The 27,788-nt window shown below is 42.6% G+C and overlaps 1 protein-coding gene across 1 annotated transcript in view; it reads left to right on the forward strand.

Annotated features, from left to right (window-relative positions):
- LOC110592052 (aldehyde oxidase) overlaps positions 1 to 27,788 on the forward strand; it is a 74,087-nt gene that overhangs the window by 18,195 nt on the left and 28,104 nt on the right. Inside the window, exons 13-22 of the mRNA XM_044913618.1 lie at positions 121 to 214; positions 1,535 to 1,644; positions 2,849 to 3,033; positions 8,563 to 8,725; positions 9,306 to 9,398; positions 13,228 to 13,397; positions 14,048 to 14,174; positions 17,014 to 17,136; positions 20,471 to 20,567; positions 26,517 to 26,641. Of these exons, the coding sequence (XP_044769553.1) occupies positions 121 to 214; positions 1,535 to 1,644; positions 2,849 to 3,033; positions 8,563 to 8,725; positions 9,306 to 9,398; positions 13,228 to 13,397; positions 14,048 to 14,174; positions 17,014 to 17,136; positions 20,471 to 20,567; positions 26,517 to 26,641 (1,287 nt within the window). The remainder of the gene's footprint in view (positions 1 to 120; positions 215 to 1,534; positions 1,645 to 2,848; positions 3,034 to 8,562; positions 8,726 to 9,305; positions 9,399 to 13,227; positions 13,398 to 14,047; positions 14,175 to 17,013; positions 17,137 to 20,470; positions 20,568 to 26,516; positions 26,642 to 27,788) is intronic.

Below are 27,788 nucleotides of genomic sequence, written 5' to 3' on the forward strand. Positions count from 1 at the left end.
TGTTCTTTTAGAACAGACAAAAAATAATAATTCTCCAAAACCTCGCTTAATCCTTACTTTATCAATTGTGTTTTTATAATTATATAACAGGTATTGAAAATAACTCATTATTTTAAAAAGTCTTTAGGGGGCCATATCGTGAGCAGGCACCTAGATTCAGATCTGAATCCCCTCCTGGCCGTGGGCAACTGTACCCTCAACTTGCTATCAAAAAGTAAGTGACAACTCCTTGGAGATTTTTAAACCTGCTCCTCTTACCCATTTTTCCCTCTGGGGAGGCAGGAGGTCCAGTTTTGAAAATGACTATTCTTTGTAATATTAATAATTTTCTCCACCTTTCTGGATGCTGGAAATTTGCCCAGTCTGTTCCTAATTCCATACACTTCCAGTGTCTTCGTCACTTTCTTTTTGAGGCCGTGTGCTAGGTATTTTTCTGTACTGGTCACCCTACATTGACCATGCTTGTGTTGGTTAGTGTCCTGCTGTGACCTGAGTAGTAGAGAGAACTAAAGTCTGTTGAGAACTACAGAGCCCCTTTGTTGAAGACTTTCTCCAGGTGGTACAGGAGGGTTGTGGCACCCCTGTCATGTTGTGCGCTCATACTTAATTGTTCATTGATGGAAGCCTACAGACCTTTTTTTGTTGAAAATGGTTGGGCTCCATTCTGTGTTTATATGAGTTTTGTTTTTGAAACAAAGTCCAGGGCTTCTAATATATTTCTCTTATTCCAACTTGGTTAATAGTTATTGCTAATTGGTCCCTTATAAATCTGTTTTTATTTTCGTTTAAAAATATGGACTAGCCTTCTATTACCGGCATTGTTAAATACCTACTCTTCATATCATCTGAACCACAAAATTACCTTAAGGAGGAAGGTTAGTATTCAGAGTTGTATGTTCAAGTAACATCCCTTTAAAACAATCATATGATGAGAAACATATCTTGTGATGTGAATGTAAACATCAAAAGCTTATTAGCTTTCATCCGAAAGTCATATTACATTATAGCTTTAAGTGGTTCCTCCCCCAGTGTATTGATTGGAGAACAGAAATTCTTTAGGTGCTGGAGAAAGATATAAAAAATAATAAGGCAGCACCTCACTAGTATACATTTATTAAAGGCAATTTATTTATTCATTACTGAACCTAGTACGGTTCCTGGTTATAAACAGTACATATTTGTTGAGTGACTTGATCAGAATATCAAGAGGGATATTAATATCTACTGCCTACTTACAAAGCTCAGAATGAATTTTGCTGTTTGGGAAGAGGACTGTTCATGTCCTGTTCTATGTGATCTCTGGGCCACTCTGCTAGATATTTTTATTTATAAGCAAGCAAAGAAGCAAACAACAACAACAACACAGGTGGGTCCTAGCCACAAGATGCCATTGTAGGGGGAAAGATTTGCTAAGCATAGAAAGAACACTTCTTTTCCCAGACAACCAGTTTCATCAGATATTTGGTAGAATTGTTTCCAAAGTTTTATTGTTTAACAGAACAGATTCCAGGGAAAGTGTCATTTCTTTCCACAGAAGGAAAACGACACGTTCCTTTAAACGAGGAGTTTCTCAGAAGGTGCCCCAGCGCAGATCTGAAGCCTGAAGAGATCTTAATCTCAGTGAACATACCCCACTCGAGGAAGGTGAGAATGTCCTTTCAGTCTCATGCTTTTACTGTGAGTCTGAAGCTTGTTAATTCCAACACGTGGTGAGTTAAGAAAAGGTGTTGACTATTTACAGGGGAGATTACAGTATTTGTGAGTAGTTACTTTTTACTTGTGTTATGTGCTCCCTGATCATTCCTAGAATCAAGAGACCTTTGTCTCTACCATTCTCTGTCTGCCTCTCTGTCTCTTTCTGTCTCTATCTCTACCTAACCCAAACTCTGAAGTTACTTCCCTATAGATGTTTATAAATTTTTTGACACATAGGGCTTTTCCATAAAGAAGACTTGCAAATATGCTCTACCTCTATCTTGGGGTTTGAAAGAGGCTAAAAAAAATGTACTTCCAATAGAACTTAGGGGAAAGAAGGACTTTGGACTCAAAGTGAATTCAGACTCGACTGAATCCTGGTTTCAGGATCTGTGACCTGAACTTACTACCAAAGCACTCTGAGGCTTAAATTCCTCATCTATAAAATGGGAATAATCAAGCCTGCCTTGAAGGGTGTAGTAGTTTGCTAGGGCTGCCATCATAAGGAACCATAGGCTGAGTGGCTTAAACAATAGAACTTTATTTTCTCACAATTTGGAAGGCTAGAAGCCTGATATCAAGATGTCAGCAAGATCGGTTTCTTCAGAGGCTTCTCTCCTTGGCTCATAGATGAGCATCTTCTCCCTGTGTTTTCCCTGTTTATGTCCAAATTAACGCTTATGAGGACACCCATCATGTTAGATGAGAGCCCACTGTAATTACCTCATTTTTTTTAAAGATTTTATTTATTTATTTGAGAGAGAGAGAATGAGAGAGAGAAAGCACATGAGAGGGGGGAGGGTCAGAGGGAGAAGCAGACTCCCCGCCGAGCAGGGAGCCCGATGCGGGACTCGATCCCAGGACTCCAGGATCATGACCTGAGCCAAAGGCAGTGGCTTAACCAACTGAGCCACCCAGGCGCCCCGTAATTACCTCATTTTAATGTAAATACCTCTTTAAAGACAGAGTCTCCAAATACAGTCACGTTCTGAAGTACTGGGGGTTAGGACTTTAACATATCAATTTTAGGGGACACAGTGCAGCCCATAACAGAGAGTGGGACAAGGGACTGAGAGGCAGCATACATAAACTGTTCCGTGCATCGTTGTCACTCACTGTATTTTGGCATGTGCTACCTAACTTTCGCCTTCAGTGGGAATTTGTGTCAGGCTTCCGACAAGCCCAGCGGCAACAGAATGCGCTTGCCATCGTCAATTCGGGAATGAGAGTCTTTTTTGGAGAAGGGGGTGGCATCATCAGAGAGTTATCCATCTCATATGGAGGCGTTGGGCCGACCACCGTCTGTGCAAAGAATTCCTGCCAGGAACTCGTCGGAAGGTACGGCATCCTGTCCTCAGACTCCCAAGTACCGCAGCAGCTCTTTGTGTGGTGTCATACAGTTACGAGAAGAAAAATGCTTACCACCTTCCTATTTAATGGCATGGGATTCCATTACGATTTCATGATTATTTCCATGTGTCCTGATTAGAGTGAATTCTGAAGTGGGCATCATGTAGTCTGTGTGTGTGCATGTGCGTGCGTGTGTGTGACAGAGAGGGCAGGGAGAGGGAGAAGGAAAGAGAGAGAGAACCCACCTCCCAATAGTACAGTAGACACAGTAAGCAAAATAAGAAAATATGCATTTTCTCTAATTTCTCTTTCTACAGTTGTGTTGTTAGTGTATAAGAAAGCAACTGATTTCTGTGCATTGATTTTGTATCCTGCCACGTTACTGAATTGCTGGATGAGTTCTAGTAATTTGGGGGTGGAGTCTTTTGGGTTTTCCACATAAAGTATCATGTCGTCTGCGAAAAGAGAGAGTTTGACTTCTTCTTTGCCAATTTGATTACCTTTTATTTCTTTTTGTTGTCTGATTGCTGTTGCTAGGACTTCTAGTACTATGTTGAACAACAGTGGTGAGAGTGGGCACCCTTGACGTGTTCCTGATCTTAAGGGAAAGGCTCTCAGCTTCTCCCCATTGAGGATGATATTCGCTGTGGGTTTTTCATAGATGGATTTTATGAGCTTGAGGAATGTTCCCTCTATCCCTATACTCTGGAGAGTTTTAATCAGGAAAGGATGTTGTATTTTGTCGAATGCTTTTTCTGCATCAATTGAGAGGACCATATGGTTCTTCTCCCTCCTCTTATTAATTTGTTCTATCACACTGATTGGTTTGTGAATGTTGAACCACCCTTGCATCCCGGGGATAAATCCCACTTGGTCGTGGTGGATGATCCTTTTAATGTATTGTTGGATCCTATTAGCTAGGATTTTGTTGAGGATTTTGGAATCCATATTCATCAGGGATATCGGTCTGAAATTCTCCTTTTTGATGGGGTCTTGGCCTGGTTTGGGGATTAAGGTAATGCTGGCCTCATAGAACGAGTTTGGAAGTTTTCCTTTGGTTTCTATTTTTTGAAACAGCTTCAGTAGAATAGGTATTATTTCTTCTTTGAATGTTTGGTAGAATTCCCCAGGGAATCCATCAGGCCCTGGACTCTTGTTTTTTGGGAGGTTTTTGATCACTTTGATCAAAATCTCATTACTGGTTATTGGCCTATTCAGGTTGTCAATTTCTTCCTGTTTCAGTCTTGGCAGCTTATAGGTTTCCAGGAAGGCCTCCATTTCATCCAGATTGCTCAGTTTATTGGCATATAGTTGTTGATAATAATTTCTAATAATTGTTTCTATTTCCTTGGTGTTAGTCGTGATCTCTCCCCTTTCATTCATAATTTTATTAATTTGGGTCCTTTCTTCTTTTGGATAAGTCTGGCCAGTGGTTTATTGATCTTATTAATTCTTTCAAAGAACCAACTTCTAGTTTTGTTGATCTGATCTACTGTGTTTCTGATTTCTAATTCATTGATCTCTGCTCTAATTTTAATTATTTCTCTTCTAATGCGTGGCTTAGGCATCGTTTGTTGCTTTTTCTCTAGTTCTTTAAGGTGTAGAGTTAGTTGGTGAATTCGGGATTTTTCTATTTTTTTGAGTGAGGCTTGGATGGCTATGTGTTTCCCCCTTAGGACCACCTTTGCAGTATCCCATAGGTTTTGGACCGATGTGTTTTCGTTCTCATTGATTTCCATGAATTGTTTAAGTTCTTCTTTGATTTCCTGGTTGACCCAAACATTCTTGAGCAGAGTGGTCTTTAGCTTCCAAGTGTTTGAATTTCTGCCAAATTTTTTTGTGTGATTGAGTTCCAGTTTTAGAGCATTGTGGTCTGAGAATACGCAGGGAATAATCTCAATCTTTTGGTATCGGTTGAGACCTGATTTGTGACCCAGTATGTGGTCTATTCTGGAGAAAGTTCCATGCGCGCTCGAGAAGAATGAGTATTCTGTTGTTTTAGGGTGGAATGTTCTATAAATATCTATGAGGTCCATCTGGTCCAATGTATCATTCAAAGCTCTTGTTTCCTTGTTGGTTTTCTGCTTAGATGATCTGTCCATTGCTGAGAGTGGAGTATTGAGGTCTCCTACAATTAACGTATTGTTATCAATATGACTCTTTATTTTGGTTAACGGTTGGCTTATGTAGATGGCTGCTCCCATGTTGGGGGCATAGATATTTACAATTGTTAGATCTTCTTGTTGGATAGACCCTTTAAGAATGATATAGTGCCCTTCTGTGTCTCTTATTACAGACTTTAGTTTAAAATCTAATTTGTCTGATAAAAGAATTGCTACCCCAGCTTTCTTTTGAGGTCCGCTGGCATGGAAGATGGATCTCCATCCCTTCACTTTCAGTCTGGATGTATCTTTAGGTTCAAAATGAGTCTCTTGTAGACAGCATATGGATGGGTCCTGTCTTTTTATCCAATCTGCAACCCTGTGCCGTTTTATGGGAGCATTTAGGCCATTCACGTTGAGAGTGATTATTGAAAGGTATGAATTAATTGTCATCATGTTGCCTGTGAAGACGTTGTTTTTATAGATTGTCCCTGTAAATTTCTGTTGTATATCACTCTTGGGGTCTTTCTCCTTTTATAGAACCCCCCTTAATATTTCTTGCAGGGCCGGCTTAGTGGTCACATATTCTTTCAACTTCTGCCGGTCGTGGAAGCTCTGCATCTCTCCATCCATTCTAAATGAAAGCCTTGCCAGATAAAGTATTCTTGGCTGCATGTTCTTCTCATTTAGTACTCTGAGTATGTCTTGCCAGGCCTTTCTGGCTTGCCAGGTCTCCGTGGATAGGTCTGACGTTATTCTGATGTTCCTCCCTCTGTACGTAAGGAATCTCTTCCCCCTAACTGCCCTTAAGATGGTTTCCTTGGTTCTAAGATTTGCAAGTTTTACTATCACATGCCAAGGTGTTGGCCTGTTTTCCTTGATCTTAGGAGGGGTCCTCTCTGCCTCTAGGACTCGAATGTTTGTTTCATTACCCAGATTAGGGAAGTTCTCAGCTACGATTTGCTCAAATACATCTTCTAGTCCTCTCTCTCTCTCCACTCCCTCCGGGATTCCAATTATTCTGACATTGGAACGCCTCATGGTGTCACTTATTTCTCTGATTCTATTTTCATGGATTCTGAGTTGTTTTTCCCTGGCCTCCTCTTTTCCCTTTTTATCTATTATACTGTCTTCCAGATCACTTATTCTCTCTTCTGTCTCAGTTACCCTAGCTGTTAGATTATCTAGATTGGATTGGATCTCATTGATAGCATTTTTAAGTTCTGCCAATTCACCTTTTATTTCTGCCCTTAGAGACTCTATGTTGCCATTAATTGATTTCTCCATTCTAGCCATTGTCTTCACAATTGCTAGCCTGAATTCCATCTCCGACATCTTGGTTATATCTGCATCCATTTGTAAATCTGCAGCATAAGTCATAATCTCTGAGTCTTTTCTATTTTGGGGGCTCCTCCTCCTAGTCATTCTGTTGATGGGTGTTTGAGGGAATGTATAGAGTCCAAATTATTGACCAGAACCCAAGCAAGATGCACCTGTTTTCTTGGGACCTTAGGGTTGCTGGCCTCTTTGTTTTCCCAGCCTGTCTTCTGCGGGAGGGGCCTGCCGTGCTGTTACTCAGGCAATGCTGTTAGGGCGGAGTTGCCCTGCCCCCCTGTGGCGGGGGATGGGCTCAGTGGGAATCAGCCTTTGGGGCTTTTGTTCTCTGGCGCCTTTCCCTGGCGGCTTTCCGCGTCTCTTCCGCAAGTCAGAGCAGAAGAGACCGTTTCCAACCCTCTGCCTCAGAGCAGAGAGACCTCAGTCTGTTCTTCAGTGAGCTCTCTAGGCCACACCCTCTCCGTTTCTGTCCGTGCTGCTATAAACTGCAGCGTCCTGGGTTGTGCGCCCCTCCGCAGCACTCCCAGTCCTGCCTCCAGGTCGGGGCTCGTCTCTGCCCTTTGTGCTTCTAAAACCACCAGCTGCTCCCAGTTTGCACGTGCGCACAACTCCGCCGCTTGGGGTCCTGTCCTGGGGACTGCAGTTCGCGTATGGGCGACTCCGCCGCTCGGGGTTTCCACTCCCGGGGGTTGCAGTTCACCGGCGCAACCCTGGCGCACTGGGCTTCCGTCTCGGAGGCTGCAGTTCGCGTGCGCGCGACCGTAGCTCCAGGTTTCTGTCCAGGCAGCTGTGGTTCGCGTGCGCGCGACCCCGCCGGTCTGGTCCTCCACCCCGGGGGCTGCCCTAAAGTCCTTTCCCGACGCTACTGGTCTGCGAGTCTGTGCCCGTCCGCAGCGCGCGAGGCTGTCACTCACCGGCGCTGTAGGATCCCCACGTCCAGGCACCCTCCTGCTGCCGTTTATCCTCCGATATCTGCCGGCAGAACCACGGCTCTCCGATTTGTACCTCAAAACCAACGGCCTGCGATATTCTGTTTGTAGAGATCCAGATCTTCTTACATCTCAGGCTGGTTTCGTGGGTGCTCAGAGTGGTCTGGTAGATATCCAGCTCAATTCCGGGGACCAGTTGAAATACGGTCCCCTACTCCTCCACCATCTTTCCCCCCTTATGAGTCTTTAAATTGGACCGGAGTAAGATACACAGGACTCTCTTTTTAGCTGTGCATAATATCCAGATGGAAATCTGAATTTTGTTGAGCAAGTACTCTTGGCCAGGGCCATTTTAACCTCTGTCCATCAACACTGAATGTCACACCTGGTTACCCTGGTGAGCAGAAATTTTCTCCTTCCCCAGACACAGAGTCTGTATATGGAACAATTTCCTCTGCCCAGACTTCCAGTGAAAGAGGCTGGTTTGCTTACACTCGAAAATATGCATTTTCTACCATGAGAGAATAATTTACCACAATAAAAAATAGACTGTGGGAGTTTGTTTTATAATAAATGGCTAAAGCCATTTGCTTACATGACTTTTGTTTCTATAGATAATACTAATAGCTGATATTTCTGGAGCATTTACTAGGTTATCAGTTACCATTTCAAAGGTAAACAAAGAAGAATGGTTAATAGTATGAACTCAGTCAACCCCGATTAACTATGTGATCTCAGTCAGCTTACTTAACCTTACAGTGCCTTTCCTTATCTGTCAAAGGGCGATCATCATCCCCACCTCATAGGATTAAATGAGTGAATACATACAAGGTGATTACAACAGGACCAGGCATGCAGTAAATATTCTAGTGATATAGGGGTCGGCTACTGCTGGGGTAAGGACTTAACACAAGTTGTCATTTCTTTCTCATGACATTCCAGGAGGTGAGTTCTACTCTCATTCTCCTTTTACTGATGAGGAAGTGGTGGGCCTGGACCAGACGCCTTGAAAGTGAAGGACTGTGATTCGAACGTGGGTTGCCCAGCTGTGGAACTTTTACTCTTCTTATTCCCTGCATTCCACTGTCATCATTTGTCTCACACACGAGCTGAGCCTGTGAGGTGATGAGTCTTCTCTTTGATTCCCATAGGCCCTGGAATGAAGAGATGCTGGCTGCGGCTTGCAGGCTGGTTCTGGACGAAGTTACCCTTCCAGGCTCAGCTCCGGGCGGGAGGGTGGAGTTCAAGAGGACTCTCATCATCAGCTTCCTCTTCAAGTTCTACCTGGAAGTGTCACAGATTCTGAAGAGGATGGTAAATGGAACTGACCACGTTCATGATTTGAACATACTTTCCTCTCAGTAGAGCATCTCTCCCACTTGTTGGGTCACCCTCACTCATTTGACTCTCTTTGGATTCAGCTTCATTTCTCTCACCTATAAGATGATAATGGCAGCCACTCCATAGGTTATTGTGAAATGTGTTGTCGCAGGAAAAGGGCTCAGTAGGTCCCTAGTGCTTCAGAGGAACATGGGAAGACTGCTTTGTAGTTGTCTTGGTGATAGTAGTGATCACCCAGGCATTCTTTTACTAGTTTGTAAGTCCTCAAATCATTTAGGAAAGCATATGAGAGGATCATAAGAAACAGAAAGATGTTGCAAGTCAGTGATCTATATTCAGTTGGTGCTTCATAATGTGTAGTAGTGGGTATGGGCCTTCCAGAGCATGTGTCCTGTTGGTCAGGGAGCTGTTGCTACCCCCAGGGTTCTGCGCGGGCCAAGTACTTGCTAAATGTTAAACTTCCGAGTAGAGCTCCTTGTTAAGAACCATGGTAGCCTCCCTACCAAGACCATTCGGGCCTATTTGAAATATCTACAATGGTTCTACCTTTCAGGACCCTGTTCACCATCCTAGCCTTGCAGACAATTATGAGAGTGCTTTAGAAGATCTTCATTCTAGACATCACTGCAGTACCTTCAGGTACCAGGTGAGTGGCATTTTTTTTTTTAATTCAAAGGGCCTGGCCTATAACTCCTTCACCTGGACACTCCACTTACCTCACAGTGATTCTCAAGCTTTCTAAGCTCTAGCTCCCCTTGTGGTGAACTCAGCCTTCCTTAGTGTTAATTACAATTTCAAACTCAACGAAAAATTATGACGAAAAATAAAACTAGCAATGGCAGTTTTTATTAAAATGTCTGCTTTGATCTTGAAGTCTGTGTGTTTTGCTCTGTGGCCTTGTACCACTGATAGGCATGAGCTGGCTAGCTTGCCATGCACTTTCTGCCCTTGGCGTTGTGGAAGCCGGAGCGCAACCAAAGTCACATTCTGTGTCAAGCCTGGGGGGCTGCTTTGATTTCATTTATAGAGGAGCAGGAAACACAGCCCTCAGAGGTTGGTGAAAATGCAGTAATAGTTTTTTAAAAGAGCTACTGATTTACTTTTTTTTTTAATAAACAATTCTATATGCAACGGAGACATTGTTGAACACTACATCTGAGACTAATGATGTACTATATGTTGACTAATTGAATTTAAATTAAAAAACAAGCTTGCTTCCCCGGGCTCTATTCTCCAGGTATCTTTTCTGTGAGTTACATTTAGAGTTTGAATCAAACTAAGTTCTAAGAGCTATTCAAGCTCTCCTAATGAAAGCTATTAGAACAGAATTCCTCATGACTTTCAAATGGAGTTTTCCACCACAACATCATAAAAATACCTCTGAAGTCATCCTGTTGGTAAACTGGATAAGATTTGATGTGTTTTTCCTTGAAATTATTATCAAGAAACTTTACCTTGAGAGTTTTATTCAGTCAAGAACATGAGGAGGCTTTTGAAAGCATCAGTTCATTGAATCTATTGCTGGATTTAGTTGTAAAAGCTGATGGTATATCATGATGAACGTTGCAGTTGGTATATATCTCTTGCGGTTTTAGGTTCAGGATGTTCAAAAATTTAAGGACACCAAACTCCATTGAAAGTGATGATATTGGGGCTCCTGGGTGGCTCAGTCGTTAAGTGTCTGCCTTCAGCTCAGGTCATGATCCCAGGGTTCTGGGATTGAGCCCCGCATCAGGCTCCCTGCTAGCCAGGAAGCCTGCTTCTCCCTCTCCCACTCCCTCTGCTTGTGTTCCCTCTCTCGCTGTCTCTCTGTCAAATAAATAAAATCTTAAAAAAAAAAAAAAAGAAAGAAAGTGATGATATTGAAAGTTTTAAAAAGCTGCGATCTTTCCTGGTGTTCTGCAAAATATGGAAGCTGCAACCTTCAGCTTATGAATACCCTAACCTTACCTTCACAATGGAATAAACCTCCGAAAGGAACAACAACAACAAATTAATGGGCATTCAAATCATCCAAAGAAAAGTGACAATCTTCACACAGTAGATAGTCAAAAAAAGGAGCTTGTTATTATAGAGTGCAAGGCCGAATTTTGGAAGCAGTTTATCTCCCACAGAGATGAGTTTTCTTTTTGTTTTCCTGTGGTTTTTTTTACACACACACAAATATCTGCATTGCTAGAGCATCTTCAGCACTCATGACAAACATTTCCCCCCCAAATCAGTTCATTTGCTTTGAAAGCATTTTGACACCGTTTCAGGAGATCACCAGTTTGAAGAGACAGATTCATTCCTCTGTGGTCCCTTCAGCCACATAACAAGCAGAAGTAAGGAGTCAGGTACAGCCTCTTTCACCGGTAGATTCACCCCAACTAACTACCAAAAAAAAAAAAAAAAGTATATCTTCAGCTAAAATAATCAGCTGCATTTTTTATTATAGACTAGGAATAAGATATATTTTGGGATTTTTCTTCAGTCTTTTCTCAGGCCTCACCCAGCAGGATTTCAAAAGGCTTTTTTTTTTTCAATGCTATGATGTGTTTCATTATTGACGATAAAAAGTATTATGTTGTGAAAAACTCCCAGAGCCTTCACAGGTACTTACGGATGTGTTTCCTTAATATTTAAGCTTATGAATTACCTGGAATTTTACTCTTCAGGATGGAAAAAATCCCTTAGGATTAAAAAAAAAAAAAAAGATGTGGGTGATTTTTTACTCAAATGTTCAAGTTGCGAGCCTGCCACAGAATCCTAGCATGACACGTTGCGGGTATTTACAGAGGGAGTTGATCCTCACCATCTGGAACACAAAAAACCCTACTTGATGGAGCCCTCGTAACATTTTTTTTTCTCTTGATCACCATCTCAGCTTCTCAAAGGAGAGAGACCAAAGGCCTGCTGAGAGCATTTGGTCCTGAGGACAGAGTGATGAGCTGTGTCACTGGGGCTGGTGTGTGTGGGAGCTGCTTCAGCTCCCCTTCCATGCCTGAACCCCCATATGTAAAATTTTCTCTCAGTTTCCCTCTTTGCCTACATTCATGGCCTAATGTCTATTTAACCGTGCCTGGGTCAAGTCCTAAATTATTTTTCTTCATAATCTTCTGCTTTCTAGTTGTGCATTATGCTCTAGTAACTACAAAATGGAAGTTTACACTTAAATGAAACAAATATGGACACTAAAAAAATGCCTATGGGTAAGTGTATATCTTACTGTAAAACAGTAAATTTTGTGTGAGAAAGGAGTAAGTTCATAGCATCCACACATGTGTCATGTACCAAGTTAATTTTAGAAATCACTTTATTTTCTGCATATAGCTGTCAGTCAACATTTGGCTGATATTTTACTGTCATTTATATTATGAGGACAGTAGGTTTTTATTTTTTCCCAATAAGCAGTAAAAATGCTGAACATGTTTTCAAATTACATGAATTCTCCTTTGCCCTCTTGATGCTCTAGGCCTGCCCCCTGCCTAGACAACCTCTGGTCTATCTCAAGCCAAAGATTTATTTTTTGAGTCCTTCAAGTAGGTTGGCAGTGAACCAGGACCACTCTTCTTGAGTCCCATGAGCAACAGAGGGCATCGAAGAAGTATTTCAGTTATCTTTATCCTGGAATTTCCACCACCCACACTCTCATCACCAGCCCCCTTAGCAGCCATAGCCTTCATGCTGGGCTCTGAGCTTGGTCTCTGTCTTGTCCCTTAACCCCTCTTTCTTCATACATCCAGGTCTTCTACCGATAACCAACCAACTAGGAAAGCTAACAACTCTCTCATATTTGAAATACTGGGGAAGACATCATGCTTCTTGATGTCCACTTTGGTTAATGAAACATATTTAAGGTATTTAGAGAACCAGTAGCAAGACATTTTATTCCATGGGTCTCTAAGAAAGAGTAACATTAGTAAATAATTCCTCAAAATACAGGTCCCTTTGTCTTCATTCTTTATCAGGATTGTCTAAGTTACGAGTTTTACCAATTATTTCTTAACTTCCTCACTTGGAACAGAGCATGACAGCATGCCCTCAATATTTTATAAAACAAAGTCATGATACCATCATGCTCTTCTGAAAAATGTTATATATGCCATTGCTTAGATACAACGGTAAAATAATTTTGATAATAAAATTGAAAGAAATATGGGAGCATTAATAAGAGGATATAATTTTACATTTTTAGGAAGAAATATTTATATTCATTTACTTACATAAATGGAATTTGCATTAGACATATTTCTGTTCTATATTTAGAAAAAGGAGGAAAAAAATAAGAACAATATCATGACTATACAGCCCAGTTTGCCTACTGTATTACTGAAATAGGCTTATTGTCCTGGTATTATTGTTAACAGTGACTGTTTTCAGTTTCAAAAGTCTTCTGGTTTGGATGTAAATTGCATAGCTACCCTCTTATGGGAGATGTGCATAATATTATAAAAATGATTATAAAAATGATGTGTTGGTTACTGATTAAACAGAGTGCAGACTCAAAGCAGCTTCCTCAAGACCCAGTTGGCCATCCTATCATGCATCTGTCTGGTATTAAACATGCCACAGGTGAGGCCATCTACTGTGATGACATGCCTACGGTGGACCGGGAACTTTTCTTGTCTTTTGTAACAAGTTCAAGAGCTCGTGCTAAGATTGTGTAAGTGATGAAGTTCCTAATTAGACATTAATTATTGCCTTTTCGTCCAACTCACATAAGTGATAAGGAATGGTACAAAGAGGATAGGCTATTTGTTGGCAATATCCAATGCAGATTGGGAGGGAAATTAGATCGAAATGTAGGATTAACTACAATTTGTCCCTCCAGATACAGTTGGCCCTTGAACAACACGGGTTTAAACTGCACAGGTCCGCTTGTGTGTGGGTTTTTTTAATGCTAGTACTGTGAAAACAGTTTCTTTTCTCCAGATTACTTTATTGTAAAAAAATACAGTATATAAGACATATAACATGTAAAATATGTGTTCGTTCACTGTTGATGTTATTAATAAGGCTTCTGGTCAACAGTAGGCTATTAGTAGTTAAGTTTTGGAGGAATAAAGGTTATATGCAGATTTTCAACTGTGTAGGGGATCAGTATCCCTAACCCCTGCATTGCTCAAAGTCAGCTTCATTCAAGTTCAAGTAATAGCTTTATTGTTCCAGGAATTTGTTACCATAGTCTGGCAAGAACTATTAGAGCTGGGTGTATCTTACCACTCGAATATCTTATTCTCCAATTAAGCATGTTCTCCATGGTCTTCAGGCTGGGGGCTTCTCTGAGGACCTGCTCTGTGTGTTCTCATCTAGGTCTATTGATCTGTCAGAAGCTCTCAGCCTGCCTGGTGTGGTGGACATTGTGACTGAGGAACATCTTCGTGGCGTAAACTCCTTCTGCATTTTAACCAAACCGGAGGAACTTCTGAGGAGAGAGGAGGTACGGCATTTTTGCTTTCTGTTTCAAAAATAATTTCCTCAGTTAATGGCATTGCCTGTTTTCTTAAAGATGGCATCAAATTTGGCACATCATAAAGGATTCCAATAATTCTTTGAAACACCATATTCTAATGGTGAGTGAACTCAAATATATTCATTTTCCACATAAGAAAAGAAGTTGACTAGCTCTATAAAGGATGCTTGGTGTTTTCCTATTTTCTAGTAGTAATCTTACTACTGGAGAGGAAGGGGCAGAGGGAGAGAGAAAAGAGAGGAATCTTAAGCAGACTCCACACCCAGCATGGAGCTCATTATGGGGCTCAATCTCATGACCCTGAGATCAGGACCTGAGCCGAAACCAAGAGTTGGAAGCTTAACCGACTGAGCCACCCAGGCGCCCCTTTTCTTATCCTTTAACACGAGAATTCCGTCTCCCTCTCTGAACTCGGTCTGACTCATTCATGTATACTGCCATGTATTCAAGAGGCGTTTTTAAGTGAGCATCTAATGTGGCTGGCCACCATAGCTGAATAAGACCCAGGTGGTCCTTACCCTCACAGAGCTTAAAGTCCAGAGAAGGTGAAGTGGACCTTTAATGCACTTCTACTTTGTATTAAGCTTACTTATTTATTCCTTTGTCTTATGTATCTCCCCTACCTAATAAAAGTCCTTGAGTGAGACCCTATGTCTGATTCATTTGCATAGTCCTCACACTGCTTCCCATGTAGCAGGGTAGAGGAACAATGATAGCACTGTAGCCATTTAAAAGTTTCAGATGATTCAAAATGATCTGGCTATTGTGATTTAAGTTTTCAGAAAATGCAACAAGGGCAGTGTTCAGCAGGTTTTCTGCCTAACTCAGGCTTCTCAGTTCAGTGTTGACCCCAAAGAGCTTCCTCCTGTAACAGAGTCCCTACTTCTGGCTCTTGCTGGCTGATTTAGTTGATAAAAATGAAAGCTTGATGACTGAGTGTAAATTGGAGGTTGAAACTCTCCCAAGGCAGGGCTGTGTGGGGCTTGCGGAAGACAGTGAGAATTATGGCCTTTGCCAAATGTTAATTAAACAAGCAAAACCTTTCTGAGCTGCACGATAGTACTTCCGCTGGGAGGTGTGCAGATGTTGATGATGAACATCTCAGGGGCACATCTGTGTGCCAGGTCACGGGGGCAAACCCAGGCATCTGTGCAGAGTGGAGCGTGGAACCATCGTGAATGCCTTTGTTAGTTTAATTCCTTTTTAAAGTTAGGCCTTTAAAAAATCTTTTCACTGTAGGGTGGCTCAATCATTAAGCATTTGCCTTCGGCTCTGGTCATGATCCCAGGGTTCTGGGATCGAGCCCCATCGGGCTCCCTGCTCAGCGGGAAGCCTGCTTCTCCCTCTCCTACTCCCCCTGCTTGTGTTCCCTCTCTCGCTGTCTCTCTCTGTCAAATAAATAAATAAAGTCTTTTTAAAAAAATCTTTTCACTGTAGAACTTTTAAACATATATAAAAATAGAGAATAGTACAGTCAATCTCCATAGACCCATCAGCCAGCTTCAACAATTGTCAACATTTCACCTTTCCTCTTCACTTATCTCCCCACTGTCCCCACCCGTCCACACCCAGCAAACATACTTTTGTGTGTGGATGTGGGTGTGCGTGCACGCACGTATGCTAGATTTAAGTTTTTTACTACCACACTTTTTTCTCATGACAAAACTACTATGTGCTCGTCGTAGAAAAGATTTAATAGTTTAAAGTCAGTTTTAAAATGAGTGATTAAATTTGAATTGTGATCATGGTATAAGGTGAGAGAGAACGGAGCAGTCATGGTGAATTCTTCTAGTCCTGTTTTCCCTTTCTGGAGCCTTATTTTTTTGTTCCCATCAATTTTCTGCCTGTGTGAACTCCTTAGGCCCCTGCGCCCCCTGCAGGTGAAATGATGAAGCGGATGCTCTCTGCTTGCTTATGTCTTGGCTAGTTACAAGCTCTGTGTCTTCCTGACGAGCCTGGGCGCCACCAAGGTTTGGGACAGAGATTTGCTCACTAGCAGTGTTGTGTTTTCCTTTTCTCCCTCCGTCGTCTCTGATGAGATGGGCTATGACCTTTGGGTCCTCCCTTTCCAGAAGCTTCCTCCCAGGATGGCCCTGATCCTGGTGGCAGCCACAGGTCAAGCCAAGTGACTGGCTCTTCTCGGCCCCCGCCCCAGCCCCAGTGTGCTGGCCTGGAGCTGAGTCTGCTGTGTGACAGTCACCCCTGCCCCTCGTCAGCCACTCTGCCAGGGATGGCAGCACAAAGACCTGAGCTCCCCTGGAGCCTGGGTGTTGGTGCCCACCCACACGGCAAAAAGAAACCGCTCGAAGAGGCGGACCCCTCCAGATTGGTAGGGAGTGGTTTGGACAAGAAAGGGAACTTCTGAGGCTTATCTTGGGCAGCCACAAGACTAGTAGATCTCTGCACCATCTGCCAGTTTGTATGTGTGGGGGCCTTAACTGGGCCATCCAGATGGTCTGTACCACACCTTCCTCTCTCAAGGCTCCATCCTTGAAACAGTTCCTAGTGTGGAAACCGTACATTCTAAGGACAGGGAAGGGGTGAGGAGCCTCCATGTGCCTGGGTCAAGCTCAAGGGTCAGCCAGGGAGCAAGTCTTGTCAGTGGCCTCCTCCAGCCCTGGGGCCAGCAGGCCAGCTCTGACAAACGTGCTTTCTCCCCAGGGCCCCCTTGTAACAGCCGCACTGCGCATGTGAAGCGGTTCTCTACTGTGTGTCCGGCGCTGTGCTAGCGGGAGGAGGAAGAGGGACGAAGGGCGGGGGCCTGGCGCCTGCGCTCCCTGACGACAGAAGCCTGTCTGTGTTGTAGGTGTCCTGTGTGGGCCAGCTCGTCTGCGCCGTGATTGCAGAGTCCGAGCTCCAGGCAAAGCGAGCGGCCCAGCGAGTGAAGGTTGTCTACCAAGATTTGCAGCCACTGATCCTGACAATCGAGGTAATGAGTTCAAGGGCGGGGTCAGAAGAGCACATTTCCCCAGTGGAGCCATTAAAATGCTCTTTGCCTACAGTGACAGGAAAGAAAGTCTGACTCCAAGTGATGTGCAATACGTAGGGGCTTGGTTGGCCCCGGACTATATCAGTGTTGGCACAGAACCTGGTTTTGTGCCTCTCCTCTCTGCTGCCCACAGTCCATGCCTTAGCCCCTGCAGTTACAAGATGGCAGCCAGGAGCTTCTCGTCCATGACCGGGGAGGAGAGAGCAGCACTGTCCCAGCATTCCAAGCTCCAGTCCTGAGATCCAGCCTTATCAGGCCACTGAGGTCACACACCCGTCTCTGATTGGATGATTAGCCAGAGGAATGGCGGACCTGTTGGTTACTGCTGGGGGTCAGATTTCTTTGAAGTGTATGGGCCACAGCGGGGTGGGAGGGGATGGAGACGTAAAAAGAAATCTGATCCCTGAAGGGGACTGGTCGGAGGAGTGCTATGTGGGCAGGCAGCAGTGTCCGGGTCCCTGAGTTCACCGGCACCCGGACTTTCTCGGGGGTGTGCAGGAACCAGCAAGATGCTCTGTGCAGCAAATCCTGGAGACCCTCTTTAGATTCTTCAGTGCATATCTTAAGTGAGTATGAGGAATAGAATCCTGTGAGGCCTGTAGGTATTTTGGCCACTTACACCAATTGGAGAATTGCATTTTCTATCCTGTTTTTTAGAAAGAAGTTAGAGATTTACAGAGATTATAAGACTCATCTCCATGAAATGATAGGGTGTTCTTCTGCATCCATTTCATTGGTTCTTATAATTTACTAAATAATGAGAGCATGCACGTTGGGAAAGCAGCATGAATAGATTAGATTCAGCACAGACAGACTCCATGTACTCTGGGAATACATTACCTTCACAACGAAATGAATCAGCTGTTCTCTAGGTGACTAGCGTGCCCTCCCCTCCGGCAGAGAATGAGAAACTGACTTGGCTCAGACTAGTGTCTCCAGAAGAACCTGGCCTTGGTGTGTTTCCTATCATGCTGCTTTATTCCTAGAAACATAGCATTTGTGTCTGGACAGTGTCCTCAGTGTTTTAAAATTAAAATCCTGTCAAGAAGACAAACATACAGAAGTTAAGCTGGAATCAAGGAGTGACAAAGCTTCCCCAATTTTCCTGGCCGGTTCCAGATTCCAGCGTTCTCTTCCCTTCTTAGTCAGATGTTGCCTGATGCATTTGCCTGCTATACACACTCAGTCCCCAGCATTTTGTTTTAGAGGTACTCCTAACTAAGAAATTATTCCTTAATTACTTCTTCATAAGAAAGTATTTACATGATACTTCATCAAAATTTTGTTTACAGTCCTTTCCCCAGTACTGGTGGCTAAATGTCTTCCCTTCCCTGCCCCCACCTGCCAGCCAGATGAATTTCCAAACGAGTAAACAGCTGCCACCCTTCTCCTCGCCTGCCCTCACTCCACCTGGCAGATCCTCAGTTGTTTGCCAGAGAATACCAGCATCAAACACCAAACTTTGACACGTGGAGGAGAGCTGCCTCACATTTTTATCAGAGTTCAAGCTCTCCAAGGTCAGTCAACTGGATCAGGGTGGATTTAATCAAAATCTTTAGCAGGGAAATATGCCCAGCTCTGTACACATTACAGTTTTTTTAAATCACTTTTTTGACCAAGAAATATTTGGGAAATTGTCTCAAAGTTACTCAAAAAGCAAGCAGCAAGTGAAGTGGAAAACGATTAAACTTTAAAAAATAGGATTTATAAATCCTAACTACTGTTTTCAACCTGGAATATCTGAATCTTAGATTAATAAGAAAGGCATATAAGTTCATTCTAGAAGGAACTGTGTTATCCATCTAAATAGGATAAAAATAAATGTATCTCTGTCACCAGCACTGAGGTTTAACCAAGCTAATGCTTTCTAGAATGTTGAACAGTTTGAGTGGGGAAACTCTATCAAAACTCTTGGCTCAAGGGATCAGGCTGATGACCATGGTGAGGAAAATATGCTCCTGACCAGAATCTCCCATCAGTCATCATGATCAACAGCATGACCATAGCTAACACACAGAGTTCACTACAGGTCAAAGCAGGTTTTAGACATTAACTCACTAAATGCTCAAAACAGTCCTGTGAGGAAAAACTCTTACTGTCTTTATTCTGATGAGGAAAGAAGAACATGGGTCACGCAGTCACACAGCTAGTCAGAAATAGAAGCAAACAACAAACCCTTCATCAAGGAACCTGGGTCCGCTGGTGGTAAAAACAAATGAACCCACTCTTTGGGGGAAATGGCAGGATCACAATACATCAGTCCTGTAAGGTATGCTGGGAGGAGGTCTGAACATCTGCTCATGGCCAGAGGGAACCAGAGTTAGGATAATTCCTAACTGCCAACAGGCTGGACTTTCATGGATGGCCAATAATCCACGGTAGGTAATGGTGGCAGGAGCTGGGATGGCACATTTGCCAGGGGACGCAGGGATTACAGCAAGATAAATTCCTTGAATAGCTAAGGAAACCAGCCTACATGATTGTAGCTACATCCCTGATGATGTGTACCCAGCAGTCTCCCTTCACTAGGCACCCAGAGGAAGCCGATAGGACCCAGTGTGTAAGTGGATTTGACATACCCAGACTGGGCGTGTAATGGAATCTCACCTCCGGGGCTGGAGTCCCAGCTGCCCTACTGCCCTGCATAAATGCTGTGCTTGTCCTCCCAAATGAGGGGCGTGGGGTTGGCTGGCAGGTCCACCATGATCCTTACCACCAGAATGTCTTCGGCTAGCTAGCACTTACTGAGCATTTATTACATGCCATGTCTCGTTTCATTTTATCCACACCACAGTGCTCTTGGAGCTGTGTGCACAGCTCTATCTCCGTTTACAGATGAGGCTCGGCAGAAGAAATACTAGGCCCCCAGTCAAACAGGTAGTAAATGGAGAGAATGAACATAATGCTGACTGGGTCCAGAGTCCAAGCTCTAAACCCATGTGCTGTGTGGCCTTGGCTTCATACAGTGGGTTGTGGAATGAACAGTACAGTCTTCCTGGAAAAATATTAGTTCCATTCCGGGACCACCTTACATGCTGGGGTTTTTCCTGGGCGTACTCTCTTTTGACTCAAGGGCACATTTGTATTGGCTCTGTGAGGAGTCTCTCTGAAGGCTGGTTCTTAGCTCTTCACTGGGATTGTGCTGAATGGAAGAGCATGGGATTCCAGAGCAGGAGCAATGTTGGCCCGACTCAGATGATTCCCCTCTGAGGGTGGCTACGGCCAGAGGGCTGCATCTCTGGCCCACACAGCCTCACTTTTCTCTTCTGTCCAGGAAGCCATACAGCACAGTTCCTTCTTCGAACCAGAGAGGAAACTGGAATATGGAAATGTGGATGAAGCATTTAAAGTGGTTGATCAAATTCTAGAAGGTAAAGCTTTCTGGAAAAACGTGAGGAGGGGGAAGTAGCCCAGAAGGCTTCTGAGCTTGTCTAGTTTAATGCTACCTTTGCCTTTCAGAAATCACCTAGAAATCAGCCGAGAACAGGCACTTCATTCACACATGCATTTCCCTCTGTGGGTTATGTGTGTGCGTGTGCGTGTGTGTGTGCGTGTGTGTGTGCGTGCATGTGCGTGCGCGTGTGCATGTGTGTGCGTGTGTGTGTGTGTAGAGCACAGCAGGGAGGTGAAGTGGGAGGCCCATCCCCCTATACTGTGCACTGACCACCTGCCCCATCATGGCCCCCGTTTTTATATGATGTTATCTCTTTTCCGGCTCATAACCACCCTGCAGATTGGGAAACAGGATCAGAGTGCTTGCAGAGCTTGAACAGTCATACAACAGCTACTAAGTGATAAAGCTGGTCATCAAATTGATAGCTTTTCTTAGCATTTCCAAAGCCCATGTTTCTTTCTCTTCCATCCTTTCTCTGACTTCTCCCTCCCTTCCTTCCAGACTTCCTTCCATCATGTATATGTGTAATTAAAATGAAATTTCTCTCTTAGAAAATAGTTGATTTGAATTTTCCAATAAAATTTTTGTAACTTTTTATTTTGAAATCATTTTAAATTTACAGAAAAGTTGCAGAAACATTAAAGAAACTCCAAGTTACTCAATTCAGATTCCCCTATTATTAACACTTTGCTACACTTGCTTAGTCATTCTCTCTTTCTGTACACACACACACACACACACGTTTTTTCTGAGCCATTGGAGAGTAAGTTACATGTTGGTTTACCCCTAAATACTGGTGTGTATTTCCTTAGAGCAAGAACATTATCTTACTTAAAGAGTTATCAAAATCAGAACATTCACATTGACATAATATAATTACTTAACCAACAGACCTTATTCAGGTTTTGCCACTTGTCTCAGTCATGTCCTTTATAGCAGAAAAAAAAAAATGTACCATGGGTCTTAAATAACACATACTTTCCCCGCTCTGCTCTGCTCTCATCCATGCTAGAGAGCCATCCTTAACGCTCGCCATGCAAGGTCTACTTTACCCAGATGTGTTGCTGGGTGGGCATGGGCTTTCTGTCCCACATCTCAGGGCAGAGACTATCTCATTTGGCATTGTCTGTCTTTAAGTGAATTTCCAGGTGTTGGTGTCTAGTGCATGTTTGAAGCTACCATCACCCTAATTTTTCTCTCCAACCCTGATCCCAAGCTCAGAAGAGTCGTAAGGCATACCATCCCCGAGCGTACAGCCAGAGGTCTGTCAGGTATAACAGCCCAGCCACTTTAGTTCAAAGCCCATCATGTTTCTTAACTCCACAGCTGTGTTAAACCAGAACATGGTCACGGGCTGCCTGGATGACGTCACCTGGAAGCTGTAGAAAAGACACCTTGCGCCATCGCCCTTCCAGTATTCCCTTGGCACGCCGTCTTATCAGTGTGTGACTTGGCAGGGCCTGTCTCCCTGCTTTAAAATTATTATAAATAAAATAATCCTGATCTCAGAGATCCGTTGTGAAGATTCTAAGAGATAACATAAGTGTGCTTGGCATAGAGCTTGGCCCATAGTAGGGAGACCCATAACTGTGAGCAGTAATTTCTCCTAGGCTGAGATGTTTCTGTTGTTCTCTAGGCAGGATTTCACAGTCTGCTACTGAGCTAACACCCTGGCAGGTGCTCATTTAGCACACCCGGTGTTTCCCAGCACCTCCCAATGGGAGCCATTTATGAGACCTGCCTGGGGATTCCTGGAGCTGCCTCCTTTCTGGAATTCTGGAATTGGGGGACCCAGGGTAGCACAGGAATGTGCTTTTGACGAGTTTTCACAGAGCTCCAGGTGATTCTTAGGACTAGTGAAATGGGGCAAACCCTCGAAGGATGGGGCTGTTTTCTGGGAGACAAGGAGGGAGCATTTTTAGCATAAGAGATGAGGTGTGAGCATCTTGGAAATACCCATTTTTAAAGGGGTTCCTCCACTTGGACCATAGTATGTTCTTGCCTCTGTTCTTGCCATGTGTGTTTTTGTGTGAGTTCAGTTGTTTTTCTTTCCCTTGACATCTTCTTTAATCATTTAATTCAGTTAAGGAATTTATTCAGTCTCTCTCTTACTTGAATTTTAATTTGTATCCTGCCCCTTACCCTACTGATAAATACGAAAGTGATACAGGATGCTTTAAAAGGGACATTTATACCACTTTTAAGTTTTCATCTTCTTGACTCACTAGTGTGAGGTATTTTTTTTTTTTTTCTTACAATGCAGTTGTCATTTGAGTTAAGAATTTTTGGCCACTTATTTCAGCAAGAGGTAACTGGAGATGATAGTTAAAACAGTACTTTGCCCCTCAGGAATATAGCTGCTCTGAGAAAAACAAATATTTAAAAGATAAACTATGTGGAGCACTAACGACATCAAGTCTTAGACTGTGTTCTTGAAGGGAGTGAGATTATTGTTTGTTTTTATTCTGTGTGAAAATATATTTGGCCCCTTCCTAGCCCTGATGTCATAGCACTGGGAGGGCATTAAAAGCCCCCATTCGCAAATAAGCCAGCCGAGGCTGGGAGGCGTGTGATTGAGCAGGAATCAAACTGATCTAATTTCCCAACCCTGAGGCGAACGTCTCTCTCTACGTGATGCCACTTCTCATTTCTCTCTTTTAAAATTCGTTAGCCAGAACGGGCTTTACACTGGAGAGCACAGAAGGCAATCTGTGCAGCAGGATTTGCAAGAGATCTAGGAGCTCTGAAACCGAGATTATCTTCCCCACATCCTGTCCTACTGGGCATAATACAGATAGACTCCTGTATATCTTAATGGTTTTTCAGTCTTTAAGGGCTTCTTATTAAAATGGAAATGTGCCCAGAGGAATCACTCCTAAACCCATAGTGGAATAACATTTTATCTCGGGGATTAGCTGATCAAATTAGTTGATCAAATTAGTTGAGAGCAATACCCTGAGAGGAAGAGAGGGAGGGCCCTGTCGGGCGGAGGGCTGCAGGATGGACGGTGCAATGTAACAGGGTTCTAAAACTTGGCCTGCTTTCCAGGTGTGAGCAGAAAGAGCTCTAATAGTTTGTAGCTTTTCATGTTTTAAGTGAAGTAGGTATTTAACAAAATAAATTCTGAGTGGATAGGTGGGAACACTGATATGGTAAACCATGAATTTGAGCCCACTGACAAGTGGATTTTTCAATGTGCGGTCTTTGATAAAACTTTACATTAAAATTGAGATTTGAGGGGCACTGGGGTGGCTCAGTTAAGCATCTGCCTTCAGCTCAGGTCATGATCCCAGAGTCCCGGGATTGAGCCCCACATCAGGCTCCCTGCTCTGCAGGGAGGCTGCTCTCTCTCTCTCTCTCTGCCCCTTACCCTGCCCGTGCTCTCTCTCTCTCACTCTCTCAAATAAATAAATAAAATCTTTAAAAAAATAAAATTGAGATTTGGGTTTTGACATTTTAATTTTTATATTTTATAAATGAAACATAATCTCATTTTTCTATGTTTTTTCTTTATTCAGATTTTGGATAAGATAGGAAATCCAGACTCCAATACAAAAGATTTCTTTGGGAATCTCCCTTAAACCATCTGAAAATCACTGTTATTGGATACATTCTTAATTTTTTAAAGTTCTGCCTTTCACCTAACTAACATAATGGCTGGTCATAATTGTATTCTGGTTTTTTTTGTCTGTTTAATTTTTTCCCCCCTATCTTCCAATGGCTTAGTTGAACATTTTTCAGCACTCCATTTTGATCTATCTGTAGTATTTTTGAGTCTATCTCTTTGTCTAGTTTTTCTGCTGGTAGTTCTAGGTGTATTTTACATATATATAATATATAATATATAAATTACAATATATCTGGTAGCAACATTTTATCAGTTTGCGCATAGAAGTTTGCCTTTCTTCACATCCTTTTACTCTCTCATTTGTAATAGTCTTAAAAAATTCCCTCTTTATAGTCTGAGTACTACATGAAACAATGTTAAAATTTTGCTTTCAATGCAATTTGTAAAATTCAAGAGGAGGAGGAAAGTCTGTTGTGTTTACCTGTATTTGTAGTCTTTCCATTGTTCTCTCTCCTTCCTGAGGTTCCAAGATTCCTCTAAAAAAAATCATTTCTTGTCTGTTTCAAAAACTGTCTTTAGCCATTATTTTAGGATAGGTCTGTTTAAGACAAATTCTTAGTTTCCTTCATCTAAGAATTTCTTGATTTCTTTTTCATTCTTGAAGAATATTTTTGCTGGATATAGATTTCTGAGTTTATAGGTCATTTAGCAGTTGAAGAAAGATGTTGTACCTTTCCTCTAGTCTCCATGGTTTCTGATGAGAACTCTGCCTTGTGAAGAATCTTCCCCCCCTGTAGGCGAGGTAGTGTTTTCCTCTGTCTGCTTCCAAGATATTTTCTTATTTTTACTTTTCAGAAGTTTGACTCTGATGGGTCTTGGCATGGATTTCTATGGATTTATCGTATTTTCAAGTATTCACTCAGCTTCTCGAATCTGTAGGTTTGTGTCTTTTGCCAAGTTTAAGAAATTTTCAGGCATTATTCCTTCAAGTATTTGATGTCAGTGACCCAAATGTGCAGTCTTTTTATACTCACACAGGGTCCTAAAGCTCTGCTCATTGTCTTTTCAGTCTCTTTTTTTCTGATGTTCAGGTTAGGCAATTTCTGTTGTTCTATATTCTTGATTACTGATTATTTCCTCTGTTGTCTCTATTCTGTTGTTGAGCTTTTTCCATTGAGCCTCTTAAATTTTGGTTGTTGTATTTCTTAGTTCTAAAATTTCCATTTGGCTCTTTTTGTATCTTCTGTTTCTTTGCTGAAATTTTCCATTCTTCCATTTGTTTTAAGTGTTTATGTAAATGCTCACTGAAGTATTTTTATGATGGCTGCTTTAAAATCCTTGCTAGATAATTCCAGCATCTGTGTCATCTTGGTGTTGACATCTGTTGATTGTCTTTTCTCATTCAAGTTGAGTTCTTGGTATAATGAGTGATTTTCAATTGTATCCTGGTCATTTGACTATTCTGTTTTAAGACTCTGGATCTTATTTAAATCTTCTATTTTACCAGAACTCATCTGACCCCATGTTGGTGAGGAAAAGGGGTTTCTGCCTTGTTATTGCTAGGTGAAGGTGGAAGTCCAGGTTCCTCGTGTGGTTTCCAGTGATACCACCACAATGCAAGGTTTAGGGCATCTCATTATAGCCTGACAAGGGTGGAAGTCTAGATTTTTCCATCCAACTTTTGCAGATAGGGATGGGGCCACAGTTTTTTCCCTGGGTAGTGTGGTTATTTTATACAAATTTTCTTGCTAGGCTTCCCATCTCTTGGTCCTTTCGCTGGAGAAAGTAGGCTTTTCTTGGGGCCTTTCTTTCTGTCTTTTCCTATTGATATTTTGGGATTGCTGGCTTCTCTGGTACCAAGTCTGGGATATATGAAGCAAACAGCAACAACAAAGAACATAACTCACTAAACTCACCATGTGTCTTTCCTTGGATCCCAAACTTCCTAGCTGGTCTGCCTTCTCTCTACCTTTCAGAGACTTATATTTCTTTTGCATAAAAATAAATAAAGTTGTGTGCTGTACTTAGTAGAAGGAAACAAGAGAAGTGCATTACTCCATCTCATCTTGGACCAGAAATCTCCTTTCCATAGTGTTTTGACTGACTCTAGAATGTCGCACACCTTTTCCTAGAACTCTGTGACCTACCATATTGGGAGACCTGACAGATACCCATACAGAACTCTGCTTCAAATCTGCAGATATAATGAAAGCCAAGTGTTCATGGCCCTTAACTGTGTAGCTTGCTGTCCTAGCAATAGCACTGTTGGTGGAATTTCTCAGTAATGGGATAACAGCTGGGGAATTCTACCTGTTCTATCTGAAAGCCTCCTTGACTCTGTGTACTCTCCTATAACAGGTGAAATACATATGGGAGGTCAAGAACATTTTTATATGGAAACCCAAAGCATGCTTGTTGTTCCCAAAGGAGAGGATCAAGAAATCGATGTTTATGTTTCTACACAATTTCCCAAATACATACAGGTAACATGGGGCCATTGCAGAGGAGAGGTGGCTAAATGGTTTCTGCTGGCAAAATATACCAAGAGCAATTAGAGACAAAAGTGTCACTGCAGGAACTGAAGGAATTTGGAGTACTAACAGCCCTATCCATTTGGGTATTAATAGCTGTACAATTTCAAAGCTTTTAAGATAATGTTATGAAAGTAGGCACCTTTTGTTTGTGGATTTATAACTTCAGAACCAGTTATGGAGTCAGCAGATCTCTTTTGCTATACTCTTGGCATTGTTAAGAATACGAAAGGAAAAAGAGGAAAGCCTGCCCTCCAAAGATTATAAGTACCTAACTCTCATGAAGCAGTTAGGAAATGGTATTGGACAGAATGGAACTTAATACTTAATCAGCTAAGTCAGAATTTATTCAGACGGAAGAATTAAGAGAAAGGAGGGTTTGCTGAGGGCTAGAATCATCCAGAAAGTCCATGAAGATGAAGTCTTCAGTTTGGATTTGTAATGAGAATGAGGTTTATCTAGATGGTGAGAAGAGAGGCCATTTCTAGGCAATTCCACACCAAGATCAAACGCCACTCCTTTATCATTCATTCATTCATTCATTCACTCATTCTTTCTGTAAACACATATGGCCTCTGTCCTGTATACCAGGCAGCATGCATGTAAGAAAGGAGGACTGGCACAAAGACTGCCCAGGCTGGCATCAGGGATGCATTCAGGAGTGGCTAGTTGAAACATCAGGGTGAAAGCAAGGGGAACAAAGCAAAGGGGTTGATTCAGTAGGTCATACAAGCCGATGTTATGACCAGAGCAGGTAGAAATGTGGGAATGTGCGGACTGAGGCCTTTTAGAAGGTGGAACATTAAAAAGGGTCGGGTGAGTCCCATTCCAGTCCTGTCTGCTACTCACTCCCTATGTGATTTTGGGCCCATTGCTTCATCCCCCTGGGGCTCCACATCCAGAAACATGGGTTGTTAAGATTAAATGACCTCCCAACATTAGGATGGCAAGGAAGAGCAAAACCTGCATCCAGGGAGACCCACAGGCCAACTCAGCAATAATCCAGATGGGAGGTGAGAAATTTCTCCAGTGGAGGCAGCAGAATGTGGGAAAAAGATCCAGTCTGGGAGACGTGTGCAAGGCCTCAAAATCTCGCTGC

Source organism: Neomonachus schauinslandi, chromosome 3 (genome assembly GCF_002201575.2).
Source record: "Neomonachus schauinslandi chromosome 3, ASM220157v2, whole genome shotgun sequence".
NCBI lineage: Eukaryota > Metazoa > Chordata > Mammalia > Carnivora > Phocidae > Neomonachus > Neomonachus schauinslandi.